General features: G+C 46.4%; 1 protein-coding gene across 3 annotated transcripts; it reads left to right on the plus strand.

Annotated features, from left to right (window-relative positions):
• The first annotated feature begins 1,656 nt into the window (after window positions 1-1,656).
• Window positions 1,657-13,029, plus strand: ANKRD60 (ankyrin repeat domain 60). 3 transcript variants are annotated; one of them, XM_007525146.2, is made up of 4 exons: window positions 1,657-1,941; window positions 8,645-8,775; window positions 9,893-10,061; window positions 12,385-13,029. In XM_007525146.2, exons 1-4 carry the CDS (start codon window positions 1,827-1,829, stop codon window positions 12,771-12,773), a joined length of 804 nt encoding a protein of 267 aa, XP_007525208.2. In that variant the 5' UTR covers window positions 1,657-1,826; the 3' UTR covers window positions 12,774-13,029. The 3 variants fall into 3 exon arrangements, with proteins under 3 accessions (XP_007525208.2, XP_060058499.1, XP_060058493.1); XM_060202516.1 differs by lacking the exon at window positions 1,657-1,941 and adding an exon at window positions 7,025-7,465; XM_060202510.1 differs by lacking the exon at window positions 1,657-1,941 and adding an exon at window positions 7,025-7,191.
• Window positions 13,030-21,178: the final 8,149 nt, after the last annotated feature.

The following is a 21,178-nucleotide window of genomic DNA, read 5'->3' on the forward strand; positions in this document are numbered from 1 at the left end:
TGATTCTTTAAAAAGAAAGGAAGGAATCTATACTGTGCCAAAGAAAATAAGGTCCATGTGTGAGAATTGCAGATTTTCAGGGTAACATTTTAGCAACTTCAGCCAAAAGTGAGTTAATAAACTGGAGACTACATATTAAAAAAAAAAAATCAGTCCATCTTGTGTTCAATATTTGACTAAAATAAATAGATGGAGATATTGTTTTGCTTCAGTAACAAGCAATTTCTAACTTTTTTTTTTTTGCCTAGAAATTGAGATTGTCATATTGTTAAAATCTGTTGCTCCAGTAGCAAGTAGAATTATTCAACTGGAATCTTGTATTCTCAAGCACTTAATTTTCTAGTAAGGAAAAAAATTAGCTTCCGTTTGTGTTGTGGGTAGAGTCTGCATGCTGAATCAAATGTGCTTCTTGAGATTAGAGAGACTCTCTGGCAAATAACCTTCAAACTTTGAGTTTTTACCCAGTTAATTTTTTATATTATTTAGTATAATGCCTCCAAATGTGAAATTTTTTACAACTGCAATTTTCATGAAAATCGTGTAAAACTTACATTTTATTCTTTGTAACAACTTTTTCTCAATTGTTCTCATTCCCTTTGTCATCCTAGTTGCTTCCTCATACTTGAGTACTTCATGTATTAATTGCTCAGAGGTATGGGTGTTGAGTATTTATAATTTAACCATCACATGTCAGCTTACTGTTTATTTGGACTTCCCCTCCTTTCAGGTGAATGCATGGAAAAACACAAGATAAGTTTCTCACAGAGCCCCTCTGAAAGATATCTTAATAATAGAACCATTAGGCCAAGTAGACATTTCTGCCCTTGTTAAGTGTGGTTATCAGCGCCCTTCTCATCTCCAAGAATTGGAGAGAATTTTCTTCTCTATAATGGTTTTTGATATGTGACTTTACAAATTTCCATGAAGGCCTGTCTCCTACTTCTGTAATGGCCGGCAGTTCACCAGGTCTGCTAAGGAAGAGTCATTTCTGTAATTTTCTTTTTTCATTTAGGCTGGAAATACGGATTTTAAGCATGACCAAAAGGACTGCACTTTACAACTCTCTGTAGACGATTCATCAATAATGATTTAGAGCGTTCGTCACGCACAATTCCTTCAGGTAGTTAGCCTGAATTATGCTAAGATTGTATTTTAAGCAGGCATGGAGAAGAGATCACAGTTTCATAATAACGAAGCCACACTCATTCTTGAGGTTAAAGGAACTGAGATTAAAGCTTGGAAGCTGCCAGAAAGAGTCAGGGAGATGTCAGAGTTGATCCCTCGGCGGGGCGCGGGGCGGGGGGGGGGGGGGGGGGGCGGAACCTGAGCAATGCCTTTGTATTGATCTCAATAAATGGATTGTTTTCAGAAGCGCCTGTACTCTCCCTCGTGATTAACAGCGGTCCCCCGCGTCCCTGCTTAGCTCGCCTTTGTTCCTCAGGGGCTGAGGCCCACGGAAGAGGGGGGCTCGCACTGAGGGGCCCCTGCGCGGGCGGGCTGCTGGCTAGGCGATGACGCGCGGCGAGGGCTGGGAGCTGACAGTGACGCCAGGCTGGGGGCGGCGGGCCATGCGGCGGGCGGCGGTGGAGGCGGCGGCTGGCACCGACCCAGCGCCAGCGAAGGGGCTGCGGGGGGGCGCCATGGGTGCCCACCCCGCTCCGAGGGTGGCAGACATAACCAACCCAAGACCCTTCCTCGGGCCTTCTGACGCCCGGACCCGTGCCCGGGGCCTGCGGTTCACTGGGGACCAGCAAACCCTGGGCCTCGGTTTCGACTTGAACACAGATGTCTTCAGCCTGCGGGTGCTGTTGGAGGAGACCGGGGAGATGTTTCGAGTGACAAACTGCCGCAGCGACATGACAGTGCGGGAGCTCAAAGAGGAGCTGGACCTGATAGTTGGTGTCCCCTTCGACCTCCAACGGCTCCAGTACCTGGACCAAGGTGGCCCCAGCCCGACCCCTCCCTCGCCAAGTGTCCTACCTCCAGGGGCAGCCAGGCTCCTTGTGAACCTGCAGTCCCCCAAGGGAAGTACAGGGAACCCCACCCCCACCCCTAGGTGTGAAAACAGATCCCATCCTGGAAACCTCAGCTTGAAAAAACAAACCCTGGCCACATAGGGATTTCCTAGTCCCAGACAAAGGGGCTTCACTTTATAGCTCATATCTCAGAGCACACTGTCCAGGCAGGACCCTAATTCACAAATAAATCATGCCTGTGTTAGGGCACCAACCCCACAGCAAACTAGCTACACAGGACCTGCCAACCTTAAACAAATCCTGTATTAACACCCCAAATATGCTGCCACGTTGGGCTCCCTAGAGAGCCCAGACCACAGGCTCCCCAAATTTTTATTAGGGATTCAACTCCAAAGACAACAGTGTCAGTACAAGACTGTAAGCCTGAAATAAGCAAGCCTGCCTTAGGGGGACTCTACAAGCCAGGGCAAACCTGCTTGCCTAAGGACCCCAAACTTCAAGCCCCTCTTCAAGGACTGTGGACATCAGAACCCCCATTCCTCCTAACAGTTATGTGTATGCAAAGATGCCAACACCCAAAACAAGCTGCACATTTCAGGATCCCCCCCCACCACAAACTAGACAAAACTGCTCAAGACTGAAAAGCCATCATCCGAGATAACAGAACAAACCCTGACCTACTCAGGATCCCCAAACCCAAAAAATAGCTGCTCAAGATTCAACTCCAGATCTCTCAGATAATCATCAGTACTCAACCCTTACTTACCCCAACCCCACACACCTATGTCCATACAAGGAATTTAAAGCTCAGAGCAAACCCTACTCTTCTCAGGACCCCCAAACCCAGAAAATACCTACTCAAGATTGAGCCCCAAATCTCCCAGATAGCCATGATTACCTCAGAAACCCACATATCCTCCAGCATCTGTGGTGTCTATACAAGGATTTTAAAGTTCAGAACAAACCAGCCCACCTCAGGATCACCCAACCCCCACCAAACCCAGAACATAATTGCCCAAGACTGAACCCCAAAACTCTAAGATAACCACAAGTACCTCACAACTCCCCATCCAAGTCCCTTAGCATCTGTGTCCATAGAAAGACTCTAAAGCTCAAAACAAACCCTTCTTTCTTCAGGAGCCCCCAGCTCAGATCATACCTGCCTAAGACAGAATCCCAAATCTCTAAGATAACCACAAGTACCTCACAATTGCCCACCTTAAGTCCTTTAGCATCTATGTCAATACAAAGACTCTAAAGCTCAGAACAAACCCTACCTACTTCAGGACCCCCCAACTCAGAACATACCTGCCCAAGACTGAACCCCAAAGCTCTAAGATAACAAGTAACTTAAAACTTCCCCCACCCAAGTTTTTTAGCATCTATGTCCATGCTAAGACTCTAAAGCTCAGAACAAACCCTTCTTTTTCAGGACCCCCCACTCAGATCATACCTGCCCAAGACTGAACCCCAAATCTCTAAGATAACAAGTAACTTAAAACTTCCCCCACCCAAGTTTTTTTTAGCATATATGTCCATGCTAAGACTCTAAAGCTCAGAACAAACCCTTCTTTTTCAGGACCCCCCACTCAGATCATACCTGCCCAAGACTGAACCCCAAATCTCTAAGATAACAAGTAACTTAAAACTTCCCCCACCCAAGTTTTTTTAGCATCTATGTCCATGCTAAGACTCTAAAGCTCAGAACAAACCCTTCTTTTTCAGGACCCCCCACTCAGATCATACCTGCCCGAGACTGAACCCCAAATCTCTAAGATAACAAGTAACTTAAAACTTCCCCCACCCAAGTTTTTTTAGCATCTATGTCCATGCTAAGACTCTAAAGCTCAGAACAAACCCTTCTTTTTCAGGACCCCCCCCACTCAGATCATACCTGCCCAAGACTGAACCCCAAATCTCTAAGATAACCACAAGTACCTCACAATTCCCCACCCCAAGTCCTTTAGCATCTATGTCCATACAAAGACTCTAAAGCTCAGAACCAACCCATCCTTCTTCAGGACCCCCCAACTCAAAACATACTTGCCCAAGACTGAATCCCCAAAACTCTTAAGATAAACACAAGTACCTCACAATTCCCCACCCCAAGTCCTTTAGCATCTATGTCCATACAAAGACTCTAAAGCTCAGAACAAACCCATCCTTCTTCAGGACCCCCCAACACAGAACATACCTGCCCAAGACTGAACCCCCAAACTCTAAGATAACCACAAGCACCTCACAATTCCCCACCCCAAGTCTAGCATCTATGTCCATACAAAGACTCTAAAGCTCAGAAAAAAACCTACCCACTTCAGGACCCCCAAATCCAGAACATACCTGCCCAAGACTGAACCCCAAATCTCCCAGATAACCATGACTACCTCACAATCCCAACTTCTCCAGCATCTATGACCATACAAGAACTCTATGGTTCATAATAAGCCCTGCCCACCTCAGGATCTCCAAACTCAAAACATGCCTCCCAAGATTGAATTCTAAACCTCCCAAATAACTGTGACTACCTTAGAACCCCAAATTTTCCAGCATCCGTGTCCATTCAAGGACTCTGAAGCTCGGGACAAACCTTGCCCACCTCAGGACTCCCAAACCCAGAACATACCTGGCCAAGATTGAAACCCAAATCTCCAGGCTAACCATGACTATCTCACAACCTCAAATTCTCCAGCATCTGTACCCACACAAGGATATTAAAGCCCAGGACAAACCCTGCCCACTCCAGTACCCTAAAACCAAAAAAAAAAAAAAATTGTTCTAAGAACAAATCTCAAATCTCCAGGCTAACCATGTGATCAGAACTGAATCCTCCAACAACTGTGTCTATCCAAGGATGTTAAACATTGAAACAGACTGCCCTGCCTATCTTTCATCTCCATTAAATCCATGCCCATATTTGAACCTCAAATCTGTGAGCTACTCCTACATACAACAAAACCTACATCTCAGAGTAGACTCCATTGAATTGTGACCATAAATCACAGAGCACATTCTGCTCAGATCTTGGCCTCAATTCTCATGGTAGACTTGACCCAGATGTGGACCCTAAATCCCAGAGCAGACATACCTAATTCTGAGCTCCCCATCTCTAACCACTTGTGCATTTGAACCTTAGTACATCTGTTTATATAAAGATGTCAGGACTCAAAATGAACTCTTCCTACATGTGGACCCTCCGAATTCAAAGCCCTATCTTCCAACATCTGACAGTCAGTTCCTAAGCTCACTGTGAGGACTCCACAACTCCCGCATCAAGAAAACTGTCCCATAAGGTTTCTGATGCTGCCCACAATAGAACCCTCAAACTCAAGTCAAAACTACCCATATCTAAACTCCAGATCTCCATGGAAACCATGTCTACATCAGCACTCATGTAACTATATTCATGTAAGGAAGGCAAAGTGCAAACCAAGCCTTGTCTATATGAGGACCCCCCCAACTCAAAGTAAATTGCTTTTATTTGAAACCCAAATCTTTCAGTCAGCTTTATCCATATCAGAAACCCAGATTCTAGACTGAACCCTGCCTGTGTTAGGATCCTAATCTCAAAACAAAACCTGTCGCCATCAAGACCCCCCCACACCCACGCCATCCTTGGACAAACCTATCTTTGATTCTCATACCCACAGGACTACATCCAACCCTCACCCCCACCCCAAAACAAGATCTTCCCATGCAAGGACTCTGTATCCCATATAAGACCCTTCCCATACCAGGACCCCTGAAACAGAAAGCAAACCTTGCCTTCATCAGAACCCCCAGTCCAGAGCAAACTCTGCCCTCGTCAGGACCCCAAATCTCAAAGCAAACCCTAGCCACGTTTGAACCCCGAATGCTGGCACTAACCCAGTTTGTATCAGAACCCCGAATCTCAGGCTGTGTCCTTGTCCACGTCAGGAGCTCAGAGATAGCCCAATCAGAATCAGAACCCAGCACCCAGGACTCAGTGTGGCTAAATCAGGCCCCCATTATAGACAAATCCCTTGTGGCAGGCACCCAGGTGAGGGCAAGGACCTAGAACCCCATCTCTTCCTCAATCTCCTTTCCTTAGCTTAAGTACCTGGCTTGGCTGTCCCTCTTCCAATCTCTACAATATATAAGATATGAGAACAAGATCAAAGCCCCTGGGCTCCATCATGTCCCCACCTAGTTGAAATCAACACAGAAACACTTCAATAAAAAGAAGACATAAAACTCTCTGGGCTGCTGCAGAGAGAATGTGAACTGCGATATTGCAGAGACACTGCAGTTATACTGCAGGGGCTGGGAAGCAATGAAGACAGAGATCTGAAAGCTGCCTGTCTCCATAAGCTCTGTTCTCCCTGGCACTACCCTTTGAGGGCTCAGTTTCCTAATTTGTTAAGCCGAGTCCTGTTAGCACTGGATTAGCCATCTTCCCTAGAGACAGAAACAATTTGGGAATCTCAGAATATAAAAGCCAAGGCCAGCATACCTTCCTTGCTTTCTTTGAAGTAGGCTAGGAGTGTGTGTGTGTGTGGTATTTACCTGACTTTAGAAGTATTGGAAAGATTCTTGGGGGGCATTTGTGAGACTTTCTCTATATAGAAAGGTATTTTAAGACTGCTTTGTATTTAGAAAGTGAAAGATGAGGAGAGCTAGGGAAGGATTTAGTGAGTTCCCCAATGAGTGATTTGGAAATTATGTATCCTGAAACTACAACTGTCTGGCACCCTTTTCTGTTAATCTATTTTCACTGATGAGCTCTGCTGAGCAATAAATTCTAGAAAACTAAGAGGGAAAGAAAAAGATGGTGTGACTTAACACTGATGTCATAATCCCATCACCCAACAAGCATTTAGTAACTTCTAGAAGCTTGGCTTCTCTCTGGCTCCTACCATCCTGATAAGAGAGAGAAAGAGAAAGAAATATTGGGGATGGGGAGTGTGGGGGGCAGAAAGGCTACTACATTCAGAGAAGGAATTTAGGTTTCTGCTTATAAACAATCAACCAATGATTCTTTTAGCCTGGGAGAGGAGTGCGTGAGATAATATGTGACAAAACCTTGAGGGTGTGTGTGTGTGTGAGTAAATTCATGGGTGAGGATTGCCCTTCTGTGTCAGGTGTCAGTGCTAATAATTTATTTAGCTGGTGAAAATTAGCATTTATCCAAATCAAAGACAGTTATTCTTCCACCTCGGAGAAGAGAATGAGCTGTGCTTTCTGCTAGGACTGTTCAGTAAGTGTAGATCACAGTCTCTTCTCAGGGAAACATAGCTTTACTTCATTTTTAAAAAGTTGTTAGGAAGTCAAGTCATCTTATGCAGGCTAATTACTAATTATACCCGGCGTCAGAAGCCTACAGAAGACCTCAATTAACAAATTTTTAAATTGTTGGTCCCTATTAATATCTACCATCAGAGTTTTTGGTAATCAAAGGGTGCCATGGAGTCTGGAGAGCCACACATGCAGTATAGAAGGAGGAAGTCCCTGCTTTGTTCCTTCCTTGCCATGTGAGTTGCATTTTGCTCATTGGCCATTGGAACTGACAAGCCCACTTGTAAAGTTGTCATGAAAAGAAGGTAGATTCTTGATGCAGGCACTCAGTAGTCACTTTAACATAAAACCCCAAATGTTAGGAATTCTACTTGGGCAGATAGCTAACTGAACCTAGGCAGAGTCAAGACTTTTATTTGCCAGAGAAAGCAAAGTATTCTGTTATCTCTAGGAACATTAAATGTGACCAGGCAAGGAAATATATATCTAAAAGGATAATTATAACTTCACTTTCTGAAATGTTCTCTAATCCTTTGCACTAATCCTGACCTTCTTCTAAGAGTCAGTTCACATGGTGTGAACTGGTCCATCTTCCTTCCTTGGGAGTGACAGAACAACTACTCTAGGAGATGGTACATAAAGAAAAGGAGTTCAAACACTCCAGATCCTACTTCTAGTGATAAGACAATTCTTACATTGTCATAGTCTCCCCCGACTGGGGAATTCTGGTCTCTCCTTTATCCCTTAGGGTCCTTTGGCAATGTCCAGAGACAATTTTTGATGGTAATAACTAATGGAAAATGCTCCTGATACTCAGTAGGTAGATTCCAGGGATGTTTCTTAATTTCTTCAAGTACCCAGGACCTCCTTTTCCCCTTCATAGACACTGCCAGTCCCCAATGCCAGTGGCTTCAAGGCTGAGAAACTCTTCAGTCATAGACTCTAATCTGAAAGACTCAACACATTCTCATCATTGTTACCTCTTTAGCCAACTGACGATAGCATTAAGTGGAATTAGTATTTAAGCCTCGCATTTATAACTTGTATAAGTACATTGTGCTATACCTAATACAGAGTTGCTTCAAGTTTAAGTAGTTCTATTTCCAGAGTTTGCCTCATAAAGTGACTTTACTGACTCATGTACTTTTTTGCAATAGGAAAAGTTATAATTGCAAGATTTTATAAATCGTTGCCATTTTTTTCCTTGGGTCCGTTTTCTATTTGAACTGAGCCAAATTAATTTTCTAAAAAGCATTAACGGCCACAAACAGACTCATGTGGAGTCATCAAATGAGATTAGTACCCAAGGTTCCAAAATTATCTTTGTGATACCCAAGGTCAGAGAATCTCTTAAGCAATGTAATAGTTTATCTTTAATACCTATTTTTTTTTAAAGAAAAAATTATTCCCTGTAGGAATTTTGATGGATGAGACCACACTGAAATTCCATGATGTTGTTCCTGGTGGAATTATTTCATTATGTATCTGGCATTATGATGGATGGACAGAACTGGTCCTGGCGGCTGTGGAAGGGGATCCTAGCAAGGTGTTTTTATGCGTCTTTAAATGGATCCTAGACTTCAATGAAGCCACTGCAAGTTGTGGGGTTGGGGAAAGTCACTGAGTCTGTAATGTGAATATTTATAAGATTCTGGGTGGTGGGAGGTACAAAAGAATAACAAAAAGACATGTCATCCTGATCAAGTCATATTTTGAGTGTTTCCTCTCACTCTTGGGGTTTCCAACTGATGTCACTGAGTTCACTTACTTGTAGTCTATTATCCACTCATCTCCCTTTCTCTAAGGAGTCAGACCAGTGTGTTTTTATTCATGTGTATTACTTGTATAGTTGAGAACTTCATTTAACAGGGAGTGAGGAACTCCAGATAGTTGTGAATGCTCCAGGACATCTGATGGAGCAAAAACTTTCATGAGATTCCATTGGACTCTTTGTCTAAGGTCCTCCCTGGCCTCCCATCTACAGCCTTGAGTCAGTTTGTGTCTGGGTTTCCCAGCTCTGTCTTTGGGCTTGGGGAACTTGCCCCTTCTCCCATGCTCCTTCCCATTCTGCTTCTCCTGCTCCCCCACTCCAGATGCTCCTCTTTGGAGCCCAGAGTCTTCCTCCCAAGGCCTGGCGACTGCATTTGCCACGACATGCTTATATTATGGGGCTATTATTCATCTGTGAGCTGAGTTCAGAGTGTTCTGAAAGTGAGCAAAGACAATGGCACAAAAATAGATCGGAAGGTCAGAATTCATCAAGTCTCCAAAGAAGTGTGTGTCCCCCTCCCATGCGGAGGCCCCTTCGTGCAGGCTAGTGTCTTCCTTAATGGCCAGGACCATCTTCCTCTGGACACCCAGAAAAGCTATTTTCTCTCTTCAAAACATGGACAGGAAGAATTTCCTGCCTCCCAAGCATGCCTGATGTAAATTCGTATTTCCTGGACATGTATAGAGTGTTAAACAATGTCCTCTTCCACCAGCTCCTCTGGGTTTTCTAACTTCCCAGGCAGGGGGTGCCCCCTCTCTGTTCCCACCACCTGTCTGAACTGGGTGTCTGAGCCCACCTTCTTTTGGGGTGTCTGGCCTCCCTCTACCTAGGTGGGCCTGCATTTCTGAGAATGGCTCAGACTTTCTGTGTGTATCCCCCCTTGTCTCCTCAGCTCTCTTGCCTTGGTGTGGTGACTGAAGATTCATTTTTCAACACTGTCAATTCCAGACACCTTGGAAAGGAGGAGAGGAAGAAATGGGTCACTCAAAGAGCCTTTGTGGCCTTGTATGTCACATCGCACAGAGGGCATGTGGAGGCTGTGCAGTACCTTCTAGAACATGGTAATCTCATAGACAGCAGGGTATGTTCACCACAGGGCAGAAGGGACAGAGTGGCTTGTCTTCCTGGCTCCTTTCACTACGACTTCCTGGACTTGGATTTTGTCAACTACCAGTCATGTCTTCCACTGGGTCCACTCCATGCCTATCTGGACAAGTGTCTTAGGAGAAGGTCATCCAAGATTGTGGCCCTTCTTTTGGCTAAGCCTCCAGAAGAGCCTAGGCCAGGACATAGGGAGCATCCCTAAGGCCTTGCTGGTTTGGTATTTCCCATCAGACTTGTAGGGATGTGTGTGTGTGTGTGTGTGTGTGTGTGTGTGTGTGTGTGTGTGTGTGCGCGCGCACACGCAAGCTGTCTTTGCTATTTTCAGCCCCAACTGAGGTCAGTTCTCAAAGGTCCTAAGGTAGGGTGGGGGACTTAACTCTATACTGATCTGGAACTTTTGATAGTCGATTTTCTCTTCCTCTTTTTTTTTTTTTTAAAGTCACTTCCAATGTCTCCACCTTTGAAGGCTGTGTGTGGGACTCTTCAAAAGAGTGCTTTTTATATTCCCCGGGTATAGGACTTTTGGGAAAAGGGGTCCCTGGATACAGGATTTTTGGGAAAGAGGCCCACTAATGGAGGTACAGACATTCCACAACAATGACTAAAAGGTTTCCAGGACACCCAGCTTCCTTGGGGGAATGATATTCGGGCAGTGGTTTGGGGCTCACCAACAGCCTCTACATTTGACCCTTCTCTTACCTGTACGTGCCCTTTGACCCCAGTCTGTCTCAACTTAGTCTTTTCTGCTCTCCCCATGTCACCAGCTAAGGTGGGAACACCTCTTGAGAGCTCAGGCTGGAGCCTGCATTGCGTGTCCAATGGGGGAATATTTCTTCCCAACTATAGTCTCCTGCTTCCTCCACTGACTTGCTGTACCTTGCCTGTTGGAAGATGAAATATGGCCTTTTTGTAGCCCAGCAGTCCTTTAAGCTCATAAAAAGTCATTTTCACTCTGATGGAACCGTGATGTATTTGAAAGCACCAGTTAAAAAATTACAGCCAGCTTTGCAAAGTTTTCTGTCCTCCAAAGGCAGTAGTTGTGAGCAGGCTCTGGGGCCTCGGCTTGGGCATTATGAGATTCTATTTAAAACTCTCTCACTGACTAGCTAGCTATAGTTCATCAAAACTGGCTCCTGAAATGTCAGCTGCATGTAATTGAATTGCCTTGTTTTCGGTGTCATGATATTTGTTATCCAGAATTTGATTCCATTCAACAAGTCCATATTGGACACCTGTCATTAACCCATCCATCTGCAGGAGGCAGTGAAGAATTCAGTCAAAGGGAAATCTGTCCATGAGTCAGGCGGCCCATCGTCTGTCATTTCCTGAGCACCTGTCTTCTTAAGGCATCCCCCGCTACGTGCTGGGGATGAAAACAGCCACCATCAAAACAAGTGTGTCTTATCCCCTTGTGGAGTTTATGAAGGGAAGTCAGCAGAGTTCATTCCACAGTGCAGGGCGTGTTGTTGAGATGTAGAGTAGTGACGCAGTGGAGACAGTGGGTATGTGGAAGGGGGTCACCTGGTTTCCCCAGGGAAGTAAACCAAAATTAAAGAAGCACCAGAGGGGAGAAAAAAGTGAGCATAATTCATAAAGGGAACAGTGTGTGTGAAGGGCCTGGGGCAGGAGAGAGCAGGGGTACATTGGTGGCAGGAAGATAGAAGGCTGGAATAATTGGAGCATGGAGGGAGGGGAGGAAGAGCTGAGCTGGGGCAAGGATGGCTGTTGGAATGATTGAGGGAGAAGGGTGAGAAGGAACACTAAAGAGTCAGTACACTGACAGTGGCTCACCTGGTTAAGTGCACAGACTACAGGGTGCAAGGACCCAGGTTCAAGCTCCTGGTCCCCACCTGCTGGGAGAAAGCTCTATGAATGATGAAGCAGGGTTGCAGGTATCTCTCTGTCTTTCTCCCTCTCTATCTCCCCTTTCCCTTTTAATTTGTCTCTATCCAATAATAAATAAATAAGATTAAAAACAAAAAGAGTCAATACACTGCACCACAGGCAGAGATGCAGCAATGGGGTGTGAGCATAGAGACAGGGACAGAGACCTGACCTTTTCCAAGATGGTTGGCAGCTGTGGAGGAGCTGCCTGGGGACAGATAATGCAGGGTGCTGGGGGTGGCGCCAGCCACACTCCCTCTCTGGTGGTACCAGCCTTAGCTCCTTCCCATCCCTTTCTTCTCGAATGTTTCTCAAGGGCAAGAGGGCAGTCCTCCTACAGTCAATATTTTTCTCTTTCCTTTCTCTGTTCATCTTTTTCTTTCTTTCTTTTTACAGGAACAAACTGCCTGAGCAAGACCCCCGTAGGCAGGACCCCCCTGCACGTGGCTGCCGCCATGGAGCGGTTGGACTGTATAACCCTCCTGCTCAGCTACGGGGCCTCGGTCAACAGCCGAGACGCCAATGGGGAGACGCCCATAACCCTGGCACACCGCCTGAACCGCTGGAACAGCGAGAGGCGGATGTTCCTCTTCTACTGGATGGCGAAGACGAGAGAACCTGACAGGGCTTCCAGAAACACAAGAATGGGCTCTGCTCCCACAGGAAGACCCAAACTTAGCCCCCACCCCCAGCATCTGCAGGTGAAACCGAACCAGAATAACACTTCAGAGTTCCAACCCACAGCTTCCCTGGCTGAGCAACAAGGCAGGAAGAAAAAGCAATGAGTCGGAATCCGACACAGAGTGATCTGCCCTGTTTGTAAATGACTTTCAGGAGGGTGTTGATGGAAGACAATAAGCTTGAGTTCATTTGGTAATCCATTACAGACTCAACCGGCTAGGATACCAGCCTTTAATTTTAAGCTATTTGTACATTGTACCAATAATGCTGTTGGGGGTGATGGGAGCCAATTACCTTCTCTCCCTTCTAGAGACTGTCTAATGCATTGGCATAATAGGAGTAATAACAATGATGATAATAGCACTATTGTTATTGTACCAAACAAGTGCTGGCAAGTGTCGGGAGGTCGTGTGTGTAGTGTGGGTTGTACTTTTCAATTTGTAAAATTTCTGGAACTAAATAATCCAGCTAGTCAGGTTCTGGGTCCTACTGAGTCACTTTGGAGGGATCTGTTTCTCCATTTGGGGAGCCGAAGGGAAGCTGAGGAGAGCGGCAGGAGGGAACTTGGTTCTGCACACATAGTTTCCCCAAGGGCACCTTATTGCTCTAGTCAGGTGACAAATCGGTGTGTAGCATGTTGGGGGAGAGAGTACAAAAGCTGAGGGTGAGCTGGCAGAGGAGAGAAGCAGGGCCAGTACCTAATGACTGGAGCAACCCCACTGCCAGTTTCCTTCTGCTAGAACCATGGGATGTGCTTCTTCTTTCTGACAGTATCTGTGCTTAGCTCTAACTCTACCTCAGTAAACCTATTGGCTCATGGTGGATCCAGCCAGCCTGGTAAGTGAGGGATGTAGGCATGGGAGACAAAAGGGAGAGATGAGGAGTGGGGAACCTGCCATGCACTTCCTGCCTAAAGAGGGTGCTGTGACTCAGTTCCACCCACTGAATTCCAGCCCAAATTGACTAGACTTTTCCAGAGCTTTCTAAAACATTCCAGAGCTGGAGCTCTGGTTTTGTAATCTTACTCCTGATTTTTAAGTACTGGCATAAAAAGGAGTAAGAAGATCTGAAGTTCACCTGTGGGGTGGCCTATTTGTGTCAAAATCAACGTACTTCCCTGAGGAAAGTGGCAGGAACAACCCAAGTCTCCCCAGAAATTCCACTGCCCAGAACCCACATGGTGGCCACAACTGTGATCTTGCCGGATGATACATGTGTCCCCCAAGCCTCAAGCCATGTGAGTTTCCCTAAGGTCCCATATCCGGGTGGGCACTTCTTCCGGAATCAGTTCTTTAAAGTGATGGAAAGTGGCAGTGTAACCTGGCTGCCCTTTCTGATGTATATCCCAATAAGTGGATTCAGCTTTTAAAGTAATTGGCTGCATTTCCTGCTGTCATAGCAAGTCAGGTCTGTGTTGATGATGTGGCTTTACATTTAGTAGATGTGGCCCTACCCAGCTCAGCAATGTTTGACAAATAATAGTCAGGAGGAAAAAAATATATAATTTACCATCAACTAAATCAGAGAGCTTGTTTTTGGCAGACACTGGCCAAAGTCAATAGAAGATATTAAAGAACTGGATCCAATGGGTCAATTCATTTAGCTGATGAGTTCTGTTGGGGGGGGCACCCTTTTAACTTAACAAGGGGCATTACTCAAAGGCCTGTGTTTGCCAGGAGCTATGCATGATGTCTTGATCATCTGGAGAGCCAAGTGCCTGACACTTGGCCTCAAAAGTTTGGAAGCAAATACTTTTATCTTTAAGTGCCTCCAATTCAATTAAACACTTGGCCAGAACTGAGGCCAGCTCCCAGCTCTTGATGGGTGACATTTTGTTTCCTCTGTGACAGGGTTCGTGTGTGTGTGTGTGTGTGTGTGTGTGTGTGTGTGTGTGTGTGTGTGGTACTGCAGGAGGTCCTGGTGGGGTTGGGGGAGCTCTTTATTTTAGACAATTCTAGCATTCAATGATATGTAAACCAGTCTGGACTGTACAAAACAGTCAATAAAATATGTCCAGAACCAGAGGAGAGTTGATTTTTTTTTTTTTTGGTAATTGGTCTGAACTATTACATTTTATAGATCTTTCATTAAACATTGAGTTTTAAGTTTTTTTTTTTTGGGGGTCTGAACTATTACATTTTATAGATCTTTCATTAAACATTGAGTTTTAAGGTTTTTTTTTTGGGGGGGTCAGAACTCTTTTTTTTTTTTTTTTTTTCTTTTTTGAAGAGCTGGTCCATTTTGGAATCAGACTCCAATGTACTTTTAAGTTTAAAGATCCCAGGTGCTGAAGATGATCTGTAAGGATGAAAAAGCTGTAGTGTGATGGGATAGGCCAGACTCCCCTGTGTGGGAATTAGCTCTGGTGAGACTTCTTTACATCTCACTCCTGCTGCCCTGGGAGATTGGGCTCCCAAGGAAGGGTTGCTGGTGGGTGCATTTTTGGAGCTGGTGTAGCCCCCTCTGGCCTGAGGCTGCCTATGTTCCCAGCTGAGGTCTGCTGCAGAGGAGGGTGGTGGCCACCTTGGTCCCTAGTCCCTGGTCACTGGGGGGAGAGGAGGCAGCAGCTGGTGAGGTCCTGGAGGCAGGAAACATCTGCAGATGCATCATATGGAAGTTTGGTTAGAAACTCTTGCTTAAGTCATGGGCTTGATTATTGATATTTGAAAGAGAGAGAACCTAGGGGTAGGTTTGGTGCCTTTCCTAGGTTTCCATAAGATCTGATCCCTTAGGCTGCTGGTCTCAGCTTTTGAGCTCAGTGCCTACCACCTCAAGGAAAATTCTCTGAATATTTTTGGGTTTCATGGCAGGCCCCCAACCCCAAGAAGCTTTCCCCCTCATCTCCTCACTGCTCCCCAATGTACACGACAGCAGCCTAGAAAGTGGCTAGAGAGACAGACAGCCCCCTGCCAGCATCAGTCCTCCTCTTTCCATCCCCATCAGTGACCAAGAGCCCAGAAGCCAAGGAGAGGCCCACATGGAGCAAACAGTCAACACTCTTTCTCTAAAATCGGAACACGGACATGTGTCGAACTTTGGATGTTCCATAGACCTCTGGCTTCTCTGGGGCCTCTCAGCACCATCTGGGGCCATGGTACTTTGCTTTTCCCCTGGGACTCAGCTGATTCATGATGTCTTAACAGCAAACCCTTAAGAAGGCCTGCCTTTAGGACCTCTCCCCCTGCCAGTTTCCCAGAGGAAGTGGGAGGTAACTCCACAGGAGATACCCGCCCTCCCTCTCCAGGACCCCTGACTTGTATTATGTCCCTGATAAAGAGACATAAGGGTGAGAAAGTCATTCCCTTTTCAAATCGTTCCTGAGCCTTCTCATCCTGACCAGGAGCACATCTCTAGTTGGTGCCAGGATGTCTTCACCCCCCCCTCTGCTGACCCTTGATAACCTCCCTTTGAAAAACACACAAACAGTGCAGACTTCCGTAGGCAGCAGCCTTTGGCGAGGGCTTGATAACATTGTCTTGCTCTCAGTGTGTTTGTGGGCCAGGATTCCGCTCCTGGGCTCCACTGCTCTCTGCTGTACTGGTGACCTTGGTCATCACCCAGGGGGCCCCAGCCCCCTCATCCATCATGGCCTGTCATCTCTTTGCTTGCAGGGTGTGTTAGTGAGAAAAGATGATCAACGGGAATTGTGTACCCAGGACCCCTGCCCTGTGTGTTTGACTCCACAAACCAAGGTGGGGGTCGGGGTTGGGGTGGGGGTCGGGATGGGGGTGGGGGTCAGGGCTGGGTAGAAATGTCTTTGGCGCAGGCTGGGTGGCACTGGGTTAAGTGGTGACAAGGCTCAGGGCCCAGGGCTGTATCTGTAACATATGGGTAATAAAACCTGCCCCTTGCTTGTTGGAAGGATTCGATGCCTGGCACAGAGCAGACACTTGAAAAATAGTAGCCATTAATATTATTATTACTACCACCACTTAATTTGCTTAAAATGTTTACTCACCGGGAATCAATACGCTCCCTGGTTCCCAGATAGCCTCATAAATTTTCAGCGAACCTTATACAATAAGAGTTTCCATCCAGAACTAATAATTCCCAAAGTGGGAGATAAATAATTTCCCTGAAACTTGCTGATTGGGGTATTAAGCAGAGGGCTTCCTCAGCAACTTGCAAAAAGTTGCTCTCGACTTGAAAACTCCAGGGCCAGCTCTGCAGGAGAGAAAACAAGCTCTCTGGCGTCTGCAGCAGAGGCAGGGAGAGGAAAATTCCAGTCCCCGGGCTCGGCCCCCGCAGTGCGCACCACTGGCTCAGGCAGCCAGCAGAGGGCACAGAAAGCCATTAACATTTAAAAACCCGCCACTGTTTGTTCCTCGGAAATGTCAGGGGTGCGGCAGTCTGCACCACATTGGCCCCTCCAGAGCAGGTCTTAGAAATTGGGGTTCTTCATCCTGGACCCCTGAAATCAACTGCAAAAAATGTGCAAGTCTATCCACTCACATTTGAGGGTGCTGGTAGGGTGGGAGGAGAGAGAAAATTCACAGTTCTTATCATTCCCTGGAAGGGTTTGTGGGCCCCCCTCCCCCCAAGCCTAGGTGCTGAGCAAAGCAGCCAGGCACCCAGGCTGCCAGACTTCATGGGTGCTTCAAGACCATGGCATCTTGGGTGTTTGGCTTTCGTTCTGGGCAAAGTGATAAACACTGAACAGCTGGAGCAGCCAAGCAGGCATTCGTGCATGGACATGGATGTCAGGAATGGCTGTCTCTGAGTCCCCAGTGGGGACCTGGCTTCATCCCCTCAGTCCTGCAGGATTAGGATCCGCCAATATGTATTCAAGATGCCCAGGCCTCAGCCCCTGCTCCCCTACTTCTACAAATCCCTACTTGAGAGATGTAGCCCCAGCACAGAAGGAAACGTGTGTGTGAATGTTCACGGCAGCTGTTGACGGCAGCCAGGGTCTGGAGCCCCTCCAAATGCCCTCCCTGGTGGGTGCAGGGGCTGCACACTTTATAGCTATCCTGACACGACTTGATTTGTCTGTGAGGCCAAGGCACGGACAAGAGGGGCGTCTGGGATGTGTCATGAAGTGAAGAACAGCAAGTGGCCCAGGAAATGTGCTTGAGCTCATTGACTTCCCATTTTAACAAGACAGGGCAGATCCAATAAATGTGCATCTGCGTTTATTTGAGCAGAAAAGATGTCAAAGATCTTCAGGCTCTTGGCATTTCCCACTCTGGGGTGGTGGGGTGGCGTCACACACCTCTGATTTGCCACTGCAGCCTCCTTGTCTTCTCTTCTCATTAGGGTAAAAGACACGTAACAGAAATTGACCATTAGTGACATCTAGGAGAGTCACAATGCTGTGCCCCATCACCGCTACGCAGCTCCAGAATATTCTATCACTTCAAAAGGAAATCCTGCATCCATTACCAGCACCCCTTCCATCTCCAGCCTCTAACCGCACCTCTGCCATAGACAGCCACCAACCTACTGTCTTTTTCTTAGGATTTGCCCATTCTGGATATTTCCTGTAAATGTTTCAGGCAATACATGACCATATGGAGTGTGTGGTCTATTAGCATAATATTTTCTGGGTTCATCCATGCCATATCATGGCTCCACACTTCATTCCTTATGTGACTGAGAGCATTTCAGTCTTTTGCTTTACAACGTTACTGGCATTTCAGTTTTTCTACAATTACCCTTAAATTTATTATTGTCAGTGTGACACCAGGGAAAAAATCCAGGGCCTATTGCATGTGGGTTGCCACTGCTGAGTGACCTTTTTGACCCAGCTTTTTTATGAGAGAGAGAGAGAGAGAGAGAGAGAGAGGAACCACAGCAATGGTTCAACATCTATGGAGCTGCCCCTGGTGCTGTCCATGTGCATGCATGTGGCTCTGTGGCTCGTACCCAGGGCTTCACACACAGCAAAATATGCACCCCCCCCCCCATGAGAGGTAGATAGATAGATAAAGAGAGGGAGAGAGAGAGAGCAGAGCACTGCTCAACTCCGGCTTATGGTAAGGCTGGGGATTCAACCTGAGACCTTAGAGTCTCAGGCATGAAAATCTTTCTTGCATAACTGTTATGCTGGTTCCCCAGCCCAGATTACATGGTTTACCAGGTGAGCATCCCTCACCGTCTGCCTTCCTGCTTTCTATCTTTTGACTATTATGAACATTGCTGCTAGGAGCCTGTGTGTATGAGGATTTGCACAAGTCCTTGCTATTCTGTTCTTTCTTTTCTTTTTCTTTTTCTTTTCTTTTTTTACCAGAACACTGTTCATTTCTGGCTTATGGTGGTGTGGGGGATTGAACCTGGGATGTTGGAGTCTCAGGCATGAAAGTCTGTTTGCATAACCATTATACTATCTACCTTCCACGCTATTCTGTTTTTTTTTTTTTTTTTTTTTGGAATCTACTTAGGAAGGGGAATTGGAATTGCTGGATCAGATGGTCACTCTGTGCTTAGCAGCATGTCTTATATTTGTAATTTCAGAACTCTATGAGAAAAGAAAAGCCGGCAAAAGGATGCTCCAAATGAGCTCTGCAGAATCTGAGGACTTTTGTGAGCATGCTCTCACTGAGTCTGTTCAGTGCTTCTGAAATTGGAGGTTTCAGCCTTGAGCAGGTATGAGACAGTCATAGGAAGGGTTTGTTTAGACAGATTGTTAGGGCTCCTGAGTCAAGTAGTTGGGGGGGGGGTGTCAGCATGAAATTCTGCTTTTCTTTTCTTTTTTCTTTTTTTTGCCTCCAGGGTTACTGCCAGGACTCAGTGCCTGCACCATGAATCCACTGCTCCTGGAGGCTTTTTCCCCCCCTTTTGTTGCCCTTGTTGTTTATCGTTCTTGTTGTTATTACTGTTGTCATTACTATCATTGTTTGATAGGAGAGAGAGAAATCGAGAGGGGAGGTGAAGACAGAGAGGGAGAGAGAAAGACACCTGCAGACCTGCTTGGTTTGTAAAGCCACCCCCGCCCGGGGTGCTTAACCCACTGTGCTACCGCCTGGCCCCGAAATTGAGCTTTTCTAACACACCCCTCTGCTACTGCAGCAGAGTGGCACTGAGAAAGTTTTGCTCCATGTTCCTCCCCCATGATATCCCCCCATGTTTCCCCCTTCTGCCCTGCCCCCCGAAGCAATTGAGGCTCAGAGAAGGCCAGCAACTTGCCTGTGGTCACTCCGCACATTAATGGGATAAAGGGAAAATCTGACCCTAATGGTTTCAGCAATCACCTGATAGTATTCAATTAATTATGCCCCCATTCCATGGGAGAAATCCCTAATAGCTGTGACATTGGTTACATCTCCTCAATTCCCTTCCTCCAATTAAAAACAGCAGAAAACCCTTGTATTCATTCAAAGCTCTGTGGAAGTGTTCATGCACCACTGGACTACAGAGTACAGGATGTAGGAGCAAGTAACCAGACCCCATTGACTCCATCTCTTCGTGGATTCATATTAGAGATCCAGTCACTATAGGGAGGACCCCGGGGACTTGGATTATTTTCTTCCAGGCCTCGGATTCGGGCTCGACGGTGTCCACTAGGTGGCGCTGCTAAACGCCACTTTGCAGTGGGCAGGAGAAACAGCCACCAGGTGTCGCAGCGAGACCACAGATGAACTCAAGGCTCCAGGAACCTGCCTTTGTTTCAGATGGGTCCTGGGTCGCTACTTTGTCCCACTCTGTCCCATTTGTAAATTCTGCTACTTTCCTTCTTTTCTCCTCTCCTTTTAGACATGTCTCAATGATTTCCCATTCTTGATTTTTTCATGCTGTTTGGATTTTTGTGTTTCATAGAAACTTAAAAAAAACTTTTATGTGAATAGTATTTTCACATAAAACTAATAGTATGAAGAAAGACATAGAGCCCTTCAATTCAAAGATTCTCCCTCTTCCAGTCTTTCAGAATCTATGGCCTTCAACCCAAGGATCAGATCTACCCAGCTTTAGTGATAAATTCCATTTTGTAACTTCCCACTTTCCTGCAAAGGGAGGAAAAACCTAGGACCTTTGATCCCAATTAGCATGGTAATTATCCTCATCACCTGAGAGGAGCTATGGGCAGGAAAGTGAGATGGAATTGTGCTAGCTCAGCATTTATTCATGAACGAGAGGGGAGAGAGGCGGGGAGAGGAGAGAAAGGTGAGAGAGAAGAGAGAGAGGGAGAAAGAGGAGAGAGGAGAGAGACAGAGAGAGAGAGGAGAGAGGAGAGAAAAAGAGAGAGAGGAGAGAGAGGAGGGAGACAGAGAGGAGAGATAGAGAGAGGGGGAGAGGGGAGAGAGAGGAGAGAGAGAGGAGATAGAGGGGAGAGGAGAGAGAGAGGAGAGAGGAGAGAAAGGGGAGAGAGAGATGAGAGAGAGAGGAGAGAGAAAGAGGAGAGAGAGAGGAGAGGAGAGGAGAGGAGAGGAGAGGAGAGAGAGAGGAGATAGAGGGGAGAGGAGAGAGAGGGGAGAGAAAGAGGAGAGAGAGGAGAGAGGGGAGAGAGAGGAGAGAGAAAGAGGAGAGAGAGGGGAGAGAGGAGAGGAGAGAGAGGGGAGAGAGGAGAGGAGAG

The sequence above is a fragment of the Erinaceus europaeus genome, chromosome 1 (assembly GCF_950295315.1).
Source record: "Erinaceus europaeus chromosome 1, mEriEur2.1, whole genome shotgun sequence".
NCBI classification, from domain to species: Eukaryota; Metazoa; Chordata; class Mammalia; order Eulipotyphla; family Erinaceidae; genus Erinaceus; species Erinaceus europaeus.